General features: G+C 36.7%; 2 protein-coding genes across 3 annotated transcripts; both read left to right on the top strand.

Annotated features, from left to right (window-relative positions):
- Nucleotides 1-1,213: 1,213 nt before the first annotated feature.
- On the top strand, nucleotides 1,214-6,425 carry cnr2 (cannabinoid receptor 2). 2 transcript variants are annotated; one of them, XM_058747078.1, is made up of 4 exons: nucleotides 1,214-1,383; nucleotides 1,606-1,670; nucleotides 2,959-3,061; nucleotides 3,774-6,425. In XM_058747078.1, the coding sequence occupies exons 1-4, from the start codon at nucleotides 1,335-1,337 to the stop codon at nucleotides 4,835-4,837; spliced, it is 1,281 nt and encodes a 426-aa protein (XP_058603061.1). In that variant the 5' UTR covers nucleotides 1,214-1,334; the 3' UTR covers nucleotides 4,838-6,425. The 2 variants fall into 2 exon arrangements, with proteins under 2 accessions (XP_058603061.1, XP_058603062.1); XM_058747079.1 differs by lacking the exons at nucleotides 1,214-1,383; nucleotides 2,959-3,061 and having other exon boundaries at nucleotides 1,458-1,670.
- Nucleotides 6,426-7,600: 1,175 nt separating this feature from the next.
- On the top strand, nucleotides 7,601-16,250 carry akirin1 (akirin 1). Its single transcript, XM_058746005.1, has 5 exons — nucleotides 7,601-7,981; nucleotides 13,265-13,411; nucleotides 15,349-15,483; nucleotides 15,641-15,712; nucleotides 15,846-16,250. The coding sequence occupies exons 1-5, from the start codon at nucleotides 7,777-7,779 to the stop codon at nucleotides 15,854-15,856; spliced, it is 570 nt and encodes a 189-aa protein (XP_058601988.1). The 5' UTR covers nucleotides 7,601-7,776; the 3' UTR covers nucleotides 15,857-16,250.
- Nucleotides 16,251-16,456: the final 206 nt, after the last annotated feature.

The following is a 16,456-nucleotide window of genomic DNA, read 5'->3' as shown; positions in this document are numbered from 1 at the left end:
TTGGGTGAGTTATTATTAAGACTTGAATTGTGATGTCCCATAAAACAGTTGTGACAATTACATTGTTTAGAGAATTTTCATTCAAATAATGAGCTAAAACTTTTCTAACTTCTAAAACATTTACTGTTTCAAACGTTTGAAACTTTTCAATGTTTTTAATTACTATTTATGATTGCGTTCTCATTTAAAATTCCCTCATCTGTAGATTAAATAGGCCTACTCCTGCTTATCCTTTAAGCAAACCTGTTGCATAATGTAGTGCTTGTTTGCCTGTTTAATCAAAATCCGTATTTGGGGACGGAAGTGCACACCCTCTGGATGCAGCGTTGGTTTAGAGCTTTCCAGGGGGGCTTGGCCTAAGTTTGTATCCTATGTTTGGAAACTAGGTTAGGTGGGAGGCTCTTGTCGGTCACACACAATTTGAGAAGAGGTCAAATGACCAAATTTGACAATGTTCTGCATCTACATGTACACAAAAAGCAAAACATGCTTTTTAAGATTTTGTTACACCCAGAAGACAAATCTTGTGAAGTATATATTATGCATATCTATGTTAAAGAGCTATATTATGCTATATGTCAGTGTATTTATAGATGAATAAATATACTATATAATAGATAGATAGATAGATAGATAGATAGATAGATAGATGCAAGCTTTCTACACATTCTCAGACTTGAGCCAATTTGAAGTACTTCACAAGCGCCACCTGTTGCTTAAAAATAGCAGTGCATTCAATATAGTTACAGAATTTGAGAAAATATCATAGTATGTATTATTCATTATTATTGGGTTACACTCGCCCAAGAATAAAGCATCAACATATTTATTTATTTATTCATTAGTACCAATGAATGTATGTTACTGGGAGATCAAAATGACAAAAACTCAAGAGTTTTTTTTTTTTTTTTTACAGTTCCTCACAAAAATCACTTCTCAGCCAAACACTTTCAGAGAATAAGCAATTACAGGGATGAAATTGTATTAAAAATTGGGGACAGCTGCAGTGAGAGGTAACCGATATTTCCCTCCACCATCTGCTCTCCATAACAAGAGCAAATTTGTGAAATAGGTCAGCAACAAGATGAGGAAGATGTGGTAAAGAGAATTGTTTCACCATTTTTTTCTTTTACACTATGTCATCTTGTGGTGATTTACAGACATTTTAAGAACATTGAGACACAAAGATGTGGCATGGAGCTAATACGCTTTGGGATGCATATGTGGGAGAATAAAAACTTTGATTGTAAGGAAAGGATTAATAAAATGATTGTGGACAGAGGAAGATCATGAGGAAGCTGTGGTAAAGAGAAATATTTCAGCATTTATTACACATGTCATCTTGTGGATATGAGACACGGAAGGAAAGGTTCCTCTTTGAGTGTGAGTTTTCATCTCAGAGAAAAACAGCTTTGGTACTTTCCATCCGTTGCTTTTCTATTCTCAATAATGTGTCCTCGTTACTTCAGTCTCTTTAATCACCTGCATCTCTGCTCATTAAAAAAGAATACAGCACATTTTGTGCTATAACAGTGTAATACTGAAATTTGGTTCTCTCTTTCTCTCACGGGGGGTGTGGTGTATGCTCTCGTGTTGAAATCATAGGCTTGAGATTTGTGAAAGACATATCTGCCGACAGCAGACAGTTTTACCAACAGCAAAAAACGAAGGTAAGAACCAGTTCATTTGATCAATGTGTATACTATGCTAAAATCCTGTGTGAACTGAAACAACTCTAATGGGTAGAATAGCAGGTTTTTCTTGCCTTATTTGTAAGATATATATTATAGTGTGTTATTAATTGTCAAGTATGTTATTATGAACTTCTTATATTTCACTTGCGAGTGTGATCTTTAACCTGAGGACGTTTTTGTGAATTTTCATAAAGTATGCTTAAGTTCACTGATAACAGCTTCTGAAAGCAAAACTGTCTTTTGTACAGTCCTTTGTCTTATTATGTTCATTTAAAATCAACTGGCCCTTTTTTTTTTTTTTTTTTTACAAAACACATTGTTGTGACCCTCTTTGACCCTCAGTGAGCCACAAAAGGTGAAAATGGTTAGAAAAAATACACGAGGAAGGAATATTGTGAGGAACCAAGACTCTGAGGGGAAAGCCCTATTAGAGTAGTGGCTTTAACCAAAAAATTTCCAGTATTTACTGAAATTTTAACAAAACATGGAGATACACAGAGATAGCATGGAGCTAATAAGCCTTGGATATGCGGGAGGATAAAAAGATTGATATTAGTGCTTCTTGTAAGGCAAGGATTGTGAAAGGAGGGAAAAATGAAAAATAACCTCTGTGTAGTGAGCAGGCTGTTTAATCGAACTACTTACCAAACTAAACTGAGCAGTCTTTCTTCTATACTAGATAAAATAGTGTGTCTGTTTCCTGGATTTTGCTTGTAACACAATTAAACATATAGAAAAAAAAGCTTAATCTTGCTTAATCTGTTCTGTGCGTAAATGTATATAAAAAAAAAAAAAATGTGTTCTTTGTTTTTCTCTCTAGTGGATAATAGTGAAAATACAAACTATGTGTCAATCCTTGTGCAATAATCTTGTGTCGTCTTTTGCCCAGCAGGGGGCATTATCTAACTTTATCTAATCTATTGAACAGCTTTAGGTCAGTGTCCAGTAGTTTATATTCAAAAACGACTAGAATAGACCTGTGGGACAAACTGATTATTTCATAGTAAGGATAACATCAGCTCTCTTCCAAATCTAAGCCATGCAGTCTCAATAATGCAGTTTTATTTATAGAATGCATTAGCCTAATAAAAGGTTGCTTGGAGACATGTTTGACTTTAAATGAGTTTTGTGAGTGTGGTTTATCCCTCTTAATCATGTCATATTCAGAACTTCAAATTCAAACATATTTTTTCTTCTTCATATTTCTATTGGCAGTGAGGCACATGAATAATTGTGTCTGCTGTTTGTCATTTATTTTTAACAGACCATTTCTGTCCTGGTGAAAATGGAGACAAAATTGGAACAAAATCAAGTAGCTACCACTGTGCTTTATTTAAATGAAAGTACACCAAACATTACAACCACAGGTATTATTTCTCATAAAGATTTTTTATGATCTGTCTGTGACCATGACATGTCTTTTCAAGTTTTGTTGTGATGATTTTACTAGTTTTCACATTTAAACATAAAAAAATAAAACAATAAATAAATAAAAAATAATGCTATACCTTGCAAAAGCTAAGTAAGATTCATTTAAAACTAAACCAGTTTTTTTATTCCGCAAGAAAGCATTGATCAAAAGTGAAAGTAAAGACTATTACATTTTTATAAAAAATAAAATAAATAATATATTTCAAATAAATGCTGTTTCATCAAAGAATTCCGAAACAAATGCATCACAGTTTCCACAAAAAAGCAGTTAAGCAGTTTTCATTGATAATTGATAACTGTTTTCATTGGTAAAAGTAAGAAAGATTTCTCACTGGAGGAATGCCTGCTGAAAAGTTAGCTCCATCACAAGAATAAATTACATTTTGAAATATATTAGAATAGTTATTTAAAATTTTTATAATATTTCACAATATCACTGCTGTTTACTGTATTTTCTATCAAATAAATGCAGCCTGTTTGAGCATTTCTTTTAAAAACATTAAAAAACATATACTGACTCCAAACTTTTGAATAGTATTTAAATTTTTTTTTTTTTTTTAAATATTATTAGAAGTTATATTAAAATGTTCATCCTAAAATATGATTAAAGTGATTATTTTGAATAATTTTGATCCTGTACTGTTACAGATACAAACTTGTGCAACAACCCACAGTGTTACATGGTCCTGTCCACACCAGAGAAGAAAGCTATTGGCACAATCTGCTTGCTAGCCGGCCCTGTGACGTTCCTGGAGAACATTTTGGTCCTGTTGGTCATTGCAAGCTCCACCACTCTTCGCAGACGGCCATCGTACCTGTTCATCAGCAGCTTGGCACTGGCCGACACCTTTGCCAGCTGTTTCTTCACCATCAGTTTTCTAGATTTCCATCTTTATAGTCAGAGCGACAGCCCTAATATCTATCTGTTCAAGCTCGGTGGAGTCACAATGGCGTTCACAGGTTCTGTGGGAAGCCTGTTGCTGACAGCGCTGGACCGTTATCTCTGCATCTACCAGGCTTCCAATTACAAGGTGCTTCTGACACGCACTAGAGCCAAGCTGGCTATTGTATTATTATGGTGTGTGACGATTGTAATTTCATTTCTTCCTCTGATGGGTTGGAGGTGCACAACCAAGTTTAATCCTCCTTGCTCCCAACTCTTCCCTTATGTGGATCATCACTACCTGGCCTTCTGGACGGGCCTACAACTTGTGGTGCTCTTTCTTATCATAGTGGCTTATGTTCTCATCCTGTGGAAAGCAAATCGGCATGAAACAGCTATGGGTGGACCAAAGTCAGGGAGGCAGAGCGTGAAAGGACAGGCTCGAATGCGAATGGACATTCAGCTCGCACGTACCTTCAGTCTGATCCTCCTAATCCTTGCTGTTTGTTGGCTGCCTGTCCTGTCTATTATGATGGTGGATGTCACAGTGACCCTTACGAACAAACAACAGCGAATGTTCGCTTTCTGTAGCACGCTCTGCCTGTTCAACTCGTGCGTAAACCCGCTTCTATACGCCCTACGCTGCAAAGAGCTGAGAGGAGAAGGGTGTGCATTGTTAGCATGTTGCAAAGCATGCAGGGAACGTACTTTGGGAAATGCTCAGGGCCAAAGAAATGAAAATGATTCTGGCATTAGCAAAAAGAGCAAAGATCAGGCTGTTAGTGATAGTAACCCAGATACTATTTCTGAAAGCGTAGACAAGCAGTAAAACAGCATATAAATGTTATTTAAAGGTGCGGTGATTGTCTTCAGAAACATTTTTTGTTATTCTGGTTGAAAGTCTCTTCACATCCTGATAGCAATGATTACGTTAAGTGGTCTAAATGTATTTATCTGTATTTCTGTGGAAGGTGTAGGACCAAGAAATGGTCATCCAATCAAAACGCTCGGTCCGATAATTTATGTTGTTTCTGGTATTCTGCTCTTTGAGCGTCTGTGCGTTCAGGGGGCGTCGCTTTGGACGGCAATTGCAGGGAGGGTGGGACTTTCGCTTTCAGTGCTATCAGGCTAAAGTTAGCATTTTCCGAGATCTCCAACTGCACCCTTAAAGTCCTATTCATATTATTGACTTTGCTAACTTTTAATCCATTTTAAATATTTAGCAAAATGTAGTTCTTCAGGATTATATTTTAGGTTTGCATTCATTGCATGAATATTATAGGTGTAGGCTACATATTTTTTTGTAGGTTTCGACATTGCAGAAAATGTTGTTTTGTAGTATACAGGATATCAAATAAATAGCATTAAAAATGTGGGAAACATATAAATATCAAATGAAGAAGGTTTGCATACCAATAAGAACTTAAGAACTTTAACACACACACGTTTGTTTTTGTGAAAAGTGGGGACATCCCATAGGCTTAATGGTTTTTATACTGTACAAACTGTATGTGCTATTACCCTACACCAACCCTACACCTAAACCTACCCCTTACAGGAAACTTTGTGCTATTTCAGATTTTCAATACACAGTAATGTCCTGAAAAGTCACCTTCTCCTTGTAATACCTATGTCATACCCTTGTCATCATACAAATTTATGTCCTCATTTGTCACAAAAACGCGCGCGCGCACACACACACACGTTGAATTTTACTGCTTGAATTTTACTCATTAGAATGAGAAGACTTCATTTTACACTTTAAGAAAGACATTAGCTATTAGCGATTACTTTGTAAACAGTCTAAAAATGATTTGACAGTGGATTTTAAAAGTGTCTAAAAATGTTTTGTTTTTTTACGAACATACAATAAGTCTATTGTGAATAGGTGGATATTGTGACCATCTATCCATGTATAATGCTGTTTCTCTAAGCACCTTTTTACAGTAGTGAAATAAGACCTATAAACACACTCAGAACAGCTAACTCACCTACATTTTGACCCAAGCGTAAAAGACGCCAAAATATATATAGATTACACTGTGAAACAAAATACCCTCACCTTTATTGATGACTGCTAGCAACAATTTTGCTTCACCTTTTGGATAGATTGTACATTATGCTGTATGTTGTACTATATTATGAAGAATAACTGTTATGATACACTAAGTATATTCTTATATGTTGGATAGAGTGCTATAAATGCAAAATGCTATGTAATTGTTGTTATATTAACTTCTTATCTTGTATTAACTTCAATTTGAAGAGAAGTTTTTCTGCATTATTGTATGTATTATATGTTAAACCAAGTATTAAAATGCTGTATGTCATAACTATAAAAATGTACTGCTACATTGTTTAAGAAATGCATGCTTACCCTTTATTTCATTGTCATCAATAAAAACACATTTTCTGGATATTAACCTTCAGTTTATTTAAACAGCATTTGTTTAAGGAGCTCTATATTGTTTTAGATACATTTATGAAAATTTTATTAATATCTATTTATCAATTAGGCCTACATCATTAGCTTATTTTCATTGGATTGGGTCAAAATTGACACATTTTGGTAAACAAGAGCATGTGATATTAATATGGACTAATATGGAGTGTGAAATGGCCTCACACTGTGTATTTCTACAGGGCATGTAAGTGGTTTTAACGTGAAGAGACAGTAAAGAAATGATTCTTTGTGAGTTGAAAGACCGCTTTGAAAGCTAACACAAACAGACACCAACATGCAAATCCTTCAGAGAAATGGCCATTGGCCAAATAAACTATTGCACTCAATAAATGTTGATCAGAGTCATATGACTGTAAAACACCAATCAGGATTAAGCTGTTGGAGGAGTGGGCATCTGAGATCAAAGCTTCTGAAATTAAAGGTTTTGTTTAAGAGTTATGAAATACTGATCTACTGATCTAGTTTAGGTAAACTGAAAGAGCTCAGTATGCCTGTAAAGATAGAATAAAATTCTTAAATTAGAATAAAAAAAAAAGAAAAAGAAAAGCTAATATTATATCATGTTTATTAAATTAATACAAAATGTCACGTTTATTATATATAATGCATTCATAGATACACATAAGATGGAATAATGATCGCATATGGAAATTAATATTAATATTATGTTAATTTATTGTAAAAGTATTTAATATTTTATATTCAAATAGCCTGCACATAAACGTCGGTGCAAGAGGACCGTTTATGCAGGAAAAGTGAAACAATGGCAAGCATAAACCTGAGTAAGTATAACTATCACTTTCATTATTTATTATCGGTTTGATTTAGACCAACACATCACTGGAAATTTATGTTTAAAAAAGAGGGCATAAGTATAGACCTGTAATCACAGGTTGGGACGATTATTACTGTAGTAGATTTACTAATAAAGTAAACATTTTTTAACATATGTCTTATATTTATGTGCTCTGCTTTGCACCGTGTGTATGTTTTTGTTGCTTAGTAACAAATTAAATATGATTTAATGTTATTGGGTGAAAAAACAAACAAACCTGTTTATAATATGAACCCCCCTCTCTGCGAATGGTACAGTCCTCGGCTGTGTCGTTTTAGCATTTTTGCTACAAATCTGGCACTTGGTGTTTAAACCGGTGTGCGATCAGACGGGGGAGCCACCGAGATCCTGCGAAGCTCAATAAAAACCCCGAGAAAGTCGATTTAGAAAGAGAATTCGACGTGTTTTAATATCGAAAAGGTGTTGTTTTACCGTTGGTGTTGTTTATTGTCTTATTAAATCAGCGATCATGGCTTGTGGCGCGACGTTGAAGCGATCTATGGAGTTTGAGGCCCTTCTCAGCCCGCAGTCCCCCAAGCGGAGGAGGTGCAATCCTCTACCGGGGACTCCGACTACTCCTTCCCCGCAGAGGTGCAGTCTTCGCCCGTCAACAGAGAGCTCGGCACACTCGATGTCACCCCAGTCTATGGGTGGAGAACACAGGCTAACTCCAGGTGAGCAGAACGCTTGATTCTCGCCACTTAACGTCGGTTTGTTTGACATGGAGGAGGGGAATGGGGGGGGTTGTTTAATCTCAGCTAACAAGCTAACGTTAGTGGGTATTTGAAGTTCGACAGTCCGTTAATTTCATTCCCCCTTAAGCTGTTATGCGTAATGATTTGAATGTGTAAGGGTGTTTCTTGATGGATGGTATAGTCGTGGGCTTGGGCTGTTGTTAATTATGCAGTTTGGATGAATAGCTGTTTTGAGCTCGGCTAGCTAGGCTGAAAGCGGCCGCTAATACAGACTAGCTGACACAGAGCTTCATTTAACTCCCATGGCTTAGTGTGAAAACACGCATACAGTCATCGACCATTACTACCGAAAACAATACACATGACAAAGTCTTTCTACAAACGCCTAGCTCAGGCCTGGATGGTTAACGTTTATCTCTGCGCTCAGCCAGTTAGTTTATCAGCAGGATTGAACCAGTATGTCCAAACAAAGAGGAAAGGTGTGTATGTGCGCGAGAGTGCAATAGCATTTTTTCACTTTGATTGAACAGTATTTTTAAAAACTGCGTAAAATATTGATAATTTGGTGTGTAAAGAACCTAGGCAAATATACACAAACTAATAATTCGATTTATAACGTTGTTAATTTCTTGAACATCGTGTTTTTTCTTAATATAGCCTGTAATACTTTTACTGCTTTATGCGAAATTTGTGGACCCTTGACGAACCCGCCTAAATCCTGCTGTTTAGCGCTTGTAAAACAGTCTCATCTTTTATCACGTTTAAAAAGACGCCACAATGAATAGATTAGTAAAGTGTGGGTGAAATGAATAACACTGGTAAAGTTAGAGGCAAACACTTGCGCCTTGCTCTTGCACTCTACCATAATCGATCCTTTCTTAAATGTAGGTGCTGAGGTTCGGCTCATGCATCAGTAGGATTTGGGATTGGTAATATAGAAAATTGGTTATTTAGGTTCAGATTTTTCAGATTCCCATTCCATTAGCAATTGTTCCAGTATGTTGGAGGAGATATTTGCTAAAAGAATTGAAATACTTTGAGCCGAACATGATAAAAGTAATCACTTGTGATTCAGATTTAAGGCCTGTTCACACCAAAACAAATTTGGTGCTATTAAATGTTTTGGACTAACACAAACATTTACATGTCATAAAAGATAACATTTTTATCAACAGAGAGGACTTCTGAATTCTTTTCCATCACATTGCAAAGAAAACTGGCCAACTAATAAGTTCTTCGCTTTGTTATATGACCAGAGCAGAAATATATGTACATTCACACCATGTTGTAATGATGAGATTCTGACTTCTCAAAAAAAAAAAAAAAAATTGTTTGCGCACTTGTAGAGCTCATAGTTAAAGGTGTGCTCTGACTTGTGCCACCATACCACCTCTGCAGATTCATTTGTGACCCTGGTTGTGGCATTGGTAGGGTTTCCATAGGAATACATAATTCTGAGTCCAAGGATGTAAACTGCTCTGAGTAAAATGTCAGAATGTCGATTGATAAATACCATAGCAGAAACCGAAAATACAAAACGAATGTTTTACTTTCTTCTCTGTGACAAGTGAATTAGAAACAACGTTGTGCTGCTTTGTGTACCAGGGTAACCACTGTATTTAAGTTTATCTGTAAGCTGAAGCTACTTTTCTTTCTTATTGCTCGTGAACAGGCAAATCAAATGTGAAAATGGGGCCAAATTTTGGGCAAAACATTTGTGTTGGTGTGAACCGACCTTAATTCATTAATCACTCTGATTCATAAGTTTTTACTGCTTATTTCCCCTTGCACCCCAAGCATTAAAAAAAATTAAGATTATCAAAATGGTAATGTAGTAACCTGTGTGAATTCATTAAGCAGGCTAAAATAGCCTCGATGCTGGCATGACGTGAAAAATAAATAAATAGCATACTAACATCCCATTAGCCTGCTTAATGTTAAGTTAGCTGGCAGATCTGTTATTGGTATTCTGAGATGGCAAAATAATTGGTTAGCGACATGAATAATATTTACAAATGATTGTTCATTCAGTTTTGTTTTCATAATGTGATTTGTGACACACAATTGTTAAAAATTAGTAGTTGTTTTTACAAAGTTAAGTGGCATGCATCATAGTGTGAGTTTTGAAGGATTTCTATTCAGGTGCCAAATAGAGTACCCATTTTATGTTCCTTCAGCCAGTGCAATTGCTTTGTCGTCCTAGCGGAGATAGTATCTTGCATGATACTGGCTAGACAAGCATTGTGAAACATTTTTAGAGGGCTTATTTTGTTCCCAAGCCTGCCCATCAGTGCCTGATTGAAATGTCTAGGAATGTAACTGCCCTTAGAGCCCACTTTGGTTTTTGATAGTCTTGCCTTTGTGAAACCAAATGCCCCCTATTGTTTTCATAGAACAATCTTCATTAACATCCTCATTTAGGTTTGTCTCTAGATGGGAAAATTTAAATAGCATCCATTTATGTCCTCGATCAGCAGCTCGCAGGTTCTCTCTCTTATGAGCCAGTGTCTTTATTTAAAGCCATGTCTGAGGTTGCTTCATCCTGTTTGTGCTGTTCTAACATTCAAACACGAAAGCCTTTTGCTTACAAATAACTAACGTGATCGTCTACAATACATCGAATCTCAAACAAAGCAAATCAAGCTCCCTGCAGGAACACACCCTGGGCTTGAGGGCTCTTCCTGCCAGTTTGGGGTTTTTAAATTCCCTCCTCAATGCCTCGGCGGTGTAGTGAATAAGACGCGTCAACTCTATACACACACACACACACACACACACACACACACACACTTGCGCTCCCCTCCCCCCAGTCCATTTCATCCCACACCTCCATTGTGGTCGTATTATCCCTGTTCTGTGCTTTTGGGCCTTGAATCGCTCCCCATCCTTTCTCAGGAAGCCACTGTGATTGATTGCTTGGTTTGATCATATAAGGTTACAGTTGCTAAGTAACCTGTTGGACCTGGTCTCAGCATTTGGCAGCATTTGATATAGGCAGAGGGGCTCACCTGTCATTCAAGGGGGCTGGTGTTGCCCATTGACTGTCACTCGCAAGTTTTTGCATCTTACTGTAACTGTATCTAAAATAGATTTTTGCATAATCTGAAAAATTTATATTTTTCTCATTCTCATGGCATCCAAAACCTGTTAGACTTTGGACTGGAATAGGGTTGCAACTAATGATTTTTTTTGATGATTGATTAATCTCCTCCTATATTGCACTCTGTCTGTTTGACGCATATGCATGCCTGGTGCTCATTTACTAAAGTGAAGTTTAACAGAGACTTAAAGGGCTAGTTCACCCAAAAATAAAAATTCTGTCATTAATTACTCGCCCTCATTTTGTTCCAAATCTGTAAGACCTTCATTCACCTTCGGAACACAAAGATATTTTGATGAAATCCGAGAGCTTTACTGAAATTTTACGAAGCTGCGAGAAATGCACATGCATGCATCATGGTACTCTCGATAATGGCAGAAAACATGACTTGGAGGAAAATGTTGAATAAAGTTGTTGTTTTTGTTTTCTTTGCGCACAAAGTATTCTTGTAGCTTTGTAAAATTACAGTTGAACCACTGATGTCACATGGACTGTGTTTCCGATGTCCTTGCTACATTTCTGGGCCTGGGAACATTTCAGTTACATTGCTGTCTATGGAGGGTCAGAATGCTCTGATTTCATCTGAAATATCTTGTTCCATTTGTGTTCCAAAGATGATTGAAGGTCTTACGGGTTTGGAACGACATGAGTCTGTTATTAATGACTCATTTTTGGATGAACTCTCCCTTTAAGTGATTTTCCAATATTTACAGATTAGGATACAATCGTAAAATTTAAGTTATGCACTGAGGACAGCAGATAGACACAACTAAATAATCAGATTCGTTGACCATTTTCATTATTGATTTTTGTTTCGTGGTCGTGGCCCTATTCTGCAAGACACAAAAAAACTTCTTTTCACCATGCAAAACAACACTGGATGCCACTCACCCCCAAAAAGCTGAGATGTTTTTCTAAATATCATCTCTTGTGTTTCACAGAAGGGAGTCATGCAGGTTTGGAATGACAAAATGTTCATTTTTGGTTGAACGTATTCCATTTAATCTGGTTTATTTTTTTTGTATGTTTTGTACTGAAACCATTCCATCTATATTAGCAATGCTGTTGTCAACAAGTAGCACCTCCTATTGTGAGGAAGAACCCTCATTATAAGATTGTCTACACTTCATTAATGAGTGTTTTGCTTCTAAAATACTCCTTTCTAGAGTGAACGCTGGTGTAAAGTTGTGCTTGGCTCCCATAACACCCCTGTATTGGGAACGCAAAGCCTTCCTGTGTTTAAACAAATAAAAACCTATCAGATGAGAGCTACATTGTAAACACAGGAAGTCCCTTCTGCAGTGTGGTGCTTTGTTAGGTTGTAGCCACACTGCTTGCTTTGCTGGAATGCATTATCATCAAGCTAGAGAAGCTGGCACCCCTTGAGTTTCCCCTTTTTTAGTCCTCTAGTTGAAGGCCGACGCTAATAGAAGGGGAAACTCTGAGCTCCCCACCCAAGATAAGTGATGCAAGTGTCCTCAGATAGATGTCCACCCTTGAAGCTTTAAATGACCTACATTCAGAAAGTTGTTAAACTCGCCCTCCAAATACTCTCCTTTGTGATAAATTAAGATGACCAGAGAAGAAAATCTTAAAGAGTTTAGCTCATGGAAGTCATGCTGGTTTCTAATTCTCAACTTTTAGTCATCCACTGGTTTTGAAGGTTAAGACAGGGGACTAAACTCAACCCAGTTTTTCTAGAAAGAGACTTGGGATGTTCCCGGCTGCATTGCTCCCCTCCGCATTGCAGTCCTGTCACCCAGATTCAGTTTCCAGAAATAAGCCTGACCCACCACAAAGCCGAACGAAACCTTTTTTTTTTTTTTTTTTTTCCCTAATATTTGATTGTTAGTGATGACGTCAGTGTACCACTGTGGCTGGTTGTAAAACTGAAGTGAAACTTATTTCTTCATATCTTATTTTCGTCATGGGACCTTTTCTGAAAGCAGGATATCCTCTCTACATTGTATGTGCTTGAAGTAATGCCAGTGATTACTGTTATTCTTCACCACTTTATTGAAGATGATTAAACCCGAGGAAGTTTATTCCTTGGAAAAGATGGTATTCCAAAAATACTTGGAGGAAATTACTAATTACTCTTTAATTTAAGCCCAGTTAGCATTGTTGTTAACTCTCGATTTGTCTATCTTTGACCCCCACAGAGCAGATCTTCCAGAACATTCGTCAGGAGTACAGCCGCTATCAGAGACGACGGCAGTTGGAAGGGGCCTTCAACCAGACTGAGCCCTGCAGCTCCACTGACATCCAGAGCTCCAGTCCCGCCCTCACCTCCCCCAGCTCTCCCACAGGTCAGTCCACTCAAAACATAATGTCCAGTGGTTTCAACTTTGTTCCTGAAGCCCTCCCACCCCCAACACTGCACATTTTGAATTTCTCTTTTGTCTGACACACCCATGAAACAAAGGAGCTGATGACTGGATCAGGTGTGTTTGATTAAAGAGACAGGCAAAATGTGCGTTGTTAGGGGGTGCCATTGCATTAGGGTGCTTAAGCTATTTATCAGCCATTTTCTTTATACCAGGGTGCCCATTTTTGTTCCTGTTAAATCTGTAGTTCAGTTCCAGCCCTACACCTGTCTATAGTAATTAGGGATGCACTGATCCGATACTCTGTATCGGTATCAGCTCCGATACTGGCATTTTCTGCTGCATCAGGTTTCGGTCAGACGAGACTGATCCAAATCCGATATTCTGCATATAATATTAAGCCCCACAAAAGGCAAAAAACATTATGAAGTTCTTGTGCACTATATTCCAAGTGTTCTAAAGACGTTCCATAGTTTAATGTGAGGTACAGATGAATATTTAAGTAATAAAATTCAAGTTCACGTAAACATCCTGTCAAAATACAGTCAAAATAATTAAACTCTCCAAGAGCGCATAGTAACTGAAGTTTAAAACTGTTAAAAGAAAAGGCTTGATAAACTATCGCACAGATATAATGCACTACACATCAGTATCTTTTCTTTGTGCTTTGAACTCTTACATGCGCAGCGTGCTGTGACTCCATGTTGCTTCAAGAGCATCATTACGCGCATGAGTTGTGCATAAGCGCTTTGTGCCACTCTGTATTGTGCCTTTTCGTATTATTAAAATACTTTTGCACAATGAAAGATTATTAATAGCCTTTTTTGTTCCATCCTATCATATGTTGCTGCCTCCATTACTGTGCTATACATTTAAAAGAAATCTCTTAATTTATAGTACATTTTATTTATAAATATTTACTTGTTTTTCATGAATGCATTTTACAACAATACAAAGAGCAGTGTAACATTTTACCAGATTTAGTCGTCCTCTTATATTTGTTCCCCACTAAATGTTTAGATTTATAATTCTTTAATTTGTTTTTCTTTAAAATGAAGTTGTCTGTATTTAGTAGATTGTGTTTAAGACCCAAAACCGTGATGATCAGGTCACCACACTGAGCGGTATAGAAATTCTACATTGATTTAATAAAAAAAAAAATACAGTGCTGGTATTGGATTGATATCTGCCGATACTCTTAGCTGGTTCAGATGCATTTGTTTAGGGTTGTAGCTGCACTTTGCAGGAAGGTGTGAAGATAAAGTGTGCTGAGTTTGTCGTTGTTAAAGTCGAATGCTGTTGATTCTTGCATGTTCGTGATGCTAGCAAGTTTGAATATGCAGAAATGCAATAGAGATGAGTTATGGGATAATCCGGTTGTTATAGTTTGTGAAGCATGAACTGCTATTCTTCAAACAGTTTCACCATTAAAAAGGTAGTTTCTCAGTTGCAAACATTGTAATTTGTCATGAGGGTGAGAAACAACCCATGATGACTTGCAGTAAATGGTGCGTGGTATAAAACAATGAGAGGAAACCACTCAAAACATGCTGTTTAGTACTTACTACAGCTGTGAGCACTTTAAAATCTACCCTTTTTTTCAGTAGTTCACACTACTCATGATTGCTATTCAAATGGAAATTGTCAGGTGTAAAAAGTGGATGCATGCGCATTTGTAGAACTTGACTCAAGTACGTTCCTATACGTACACTGTTTTTTTTTTTTTTTTTTTTTTTTTTTATAAATAGTATTACTGATTTTACGGTATTTTTGATAAAATACTGCCTTGGTGAGCATATGAGACTTCTTACAAAGATGTAACTCTGTTGAACGGTATTGTAGATGTTTTGTAATTTTGAAAATAAAGTGATATGGTCATGGATGGATATTCAGATTTGTATGTATGGTTTTTTTTTTAGGTGCCTCATCATTGAAGAAGGATCAGCCACTGTTCACACTGAGGCAGGTTGGCTATTTGTGCGAGCGCCTTATCAAAGATCATGAGGAAAAGATGCGCGAAGAGTACGAACAGATACTGAACACAAAGCTTGCAGGTACAACATTGCAGATTCCATACAGTTGTGTATTAGTTTTGAGTTCATGCCTTTCTCAATAGCGAGAAAAATAAGTGCATTTTTATATTTATTAGTTCTCTGGTTTTATATCAGTTTATGAGTTTAATGTGCTGTTTCTCTTCCTTTTTACCTCAAGAACAATATGAGTCCTTTGTGAAATTCACACAGGATCAGATTATGCGAAGATATGGCGCCAGGCCTGCAAGCTGTAAGTATATTAAGTTCCCCTGTTAGCAGTCCATTAACATTTTGTCTTGTTATTTGTTCCAGTATAACAACTTTCACTGATTTCAGTTGTAACATGTTTGTCCAAATTCTGATTGTCTTCTCTTTATTTTCAGATGTGTCTTGAAGAACATTATCGATGGTACTAGCCACCCCTCAGCAGCTGGTTGCTGTAGAACCAGCCTCCTTCGTTTCACTTGAAATTTCCTCATACTTTTGATTCTCTTTTTTACCCCTCCCCCCCCTTTAAAATGCTTTGGTGCCATGGTCTATCCACATTTAACTTCATTTTTTTTTCATCTTTTTTTTTTTTTTTTTGCTGAACTGTTACTGATGGCCCAACACCAAACATGCATATCTAGATGCATTCTAAGGAAGTTTAATCTCTTTAAGAATTTGTGGGAAAAGGTGTCAAACTACCGCTGTAAAAAGCTTGGCTGATAATCTCTGTATAATGTAATGTGACTGACCTGCAGCAGATATACCAGACTCTTCCTCTATCCTTCAGTCTGTTTTTTAACTCCAACTTTTTTTTTTCTTTTTTGACAAATAAAAGATCTGTGATAAGTCAGGATTTGTATTGATTGTTTTTGCAAATATATTCTGTAATAAATTGTATAGGTTTGTGTTTGTTTGAATGAATGTCAATTTAAATTTGGTTCAAAACAAAAATGGAATATTTTGTCGTCATGTTACAAACATCTGATCTTTTTTTGTTTTATTTTTT

This window comes from Onychostoma macrolepis, chromosome 16 (genome assembly GCF_012432095.1).
Source record: "Onychostoma macrolepis isolate SWU-2019 chromosome 16, ASM1243209v1, whole genome shotgun sequence".
NCBI lineage: Eukaryota > Metazoa > Chordata > Actinopteri > Cypriniformes > Cyprinidae > Onychostoma > Onychostoma macrolepis.
Note: the sequence above shows the minus strand (reverse complement) of the source record. Positions and strands in the feature narration are given on the sequence as shown.

Coding starts and splice junctions, on each gene's coding strand:
- akirin1 (XM_058746005.1), top strand. CDS start 7,777: ATGGCTTGTGGCGCGACGTTGAAGCGATCTATGGAGTTTGAGGCCCTT. Junction 7,982..13,264: donor AGAACACAGGCTAACTCCAG/GTGAGCAGAACG, acceptor TGACCCCCACAG/AGCAGATCTTCCAGAACATT. Junction 13,412..15,348: donor CTCCCCCAGCTCTCCCACAG/GTCAGTCCACTC, acceptor TTTTTTTTTTAG/GTGCCTCATCATTGAAGAAG.
- cnr2 (XM_058747078.1), top strand. CDS start 1,335: ATGTCATCTTGTGGATATGAGACACGGAAGGAAAGGTTCCTCTTTGAG. Junction 1,384..1,605: donor GGAAAGGTTCCTCTTTGAGT/GTGAGTTTTCAT, acceptor TTGAAATCATAG/GCTTGAGATTTGTGAAAGAC. Junction 3,062..3,773: donor ACCAAACATTACAACCACAG/GTATTATTTCTC, acceptor GTACTGTTACAG/ATACAAACTTGTGCAACAAC.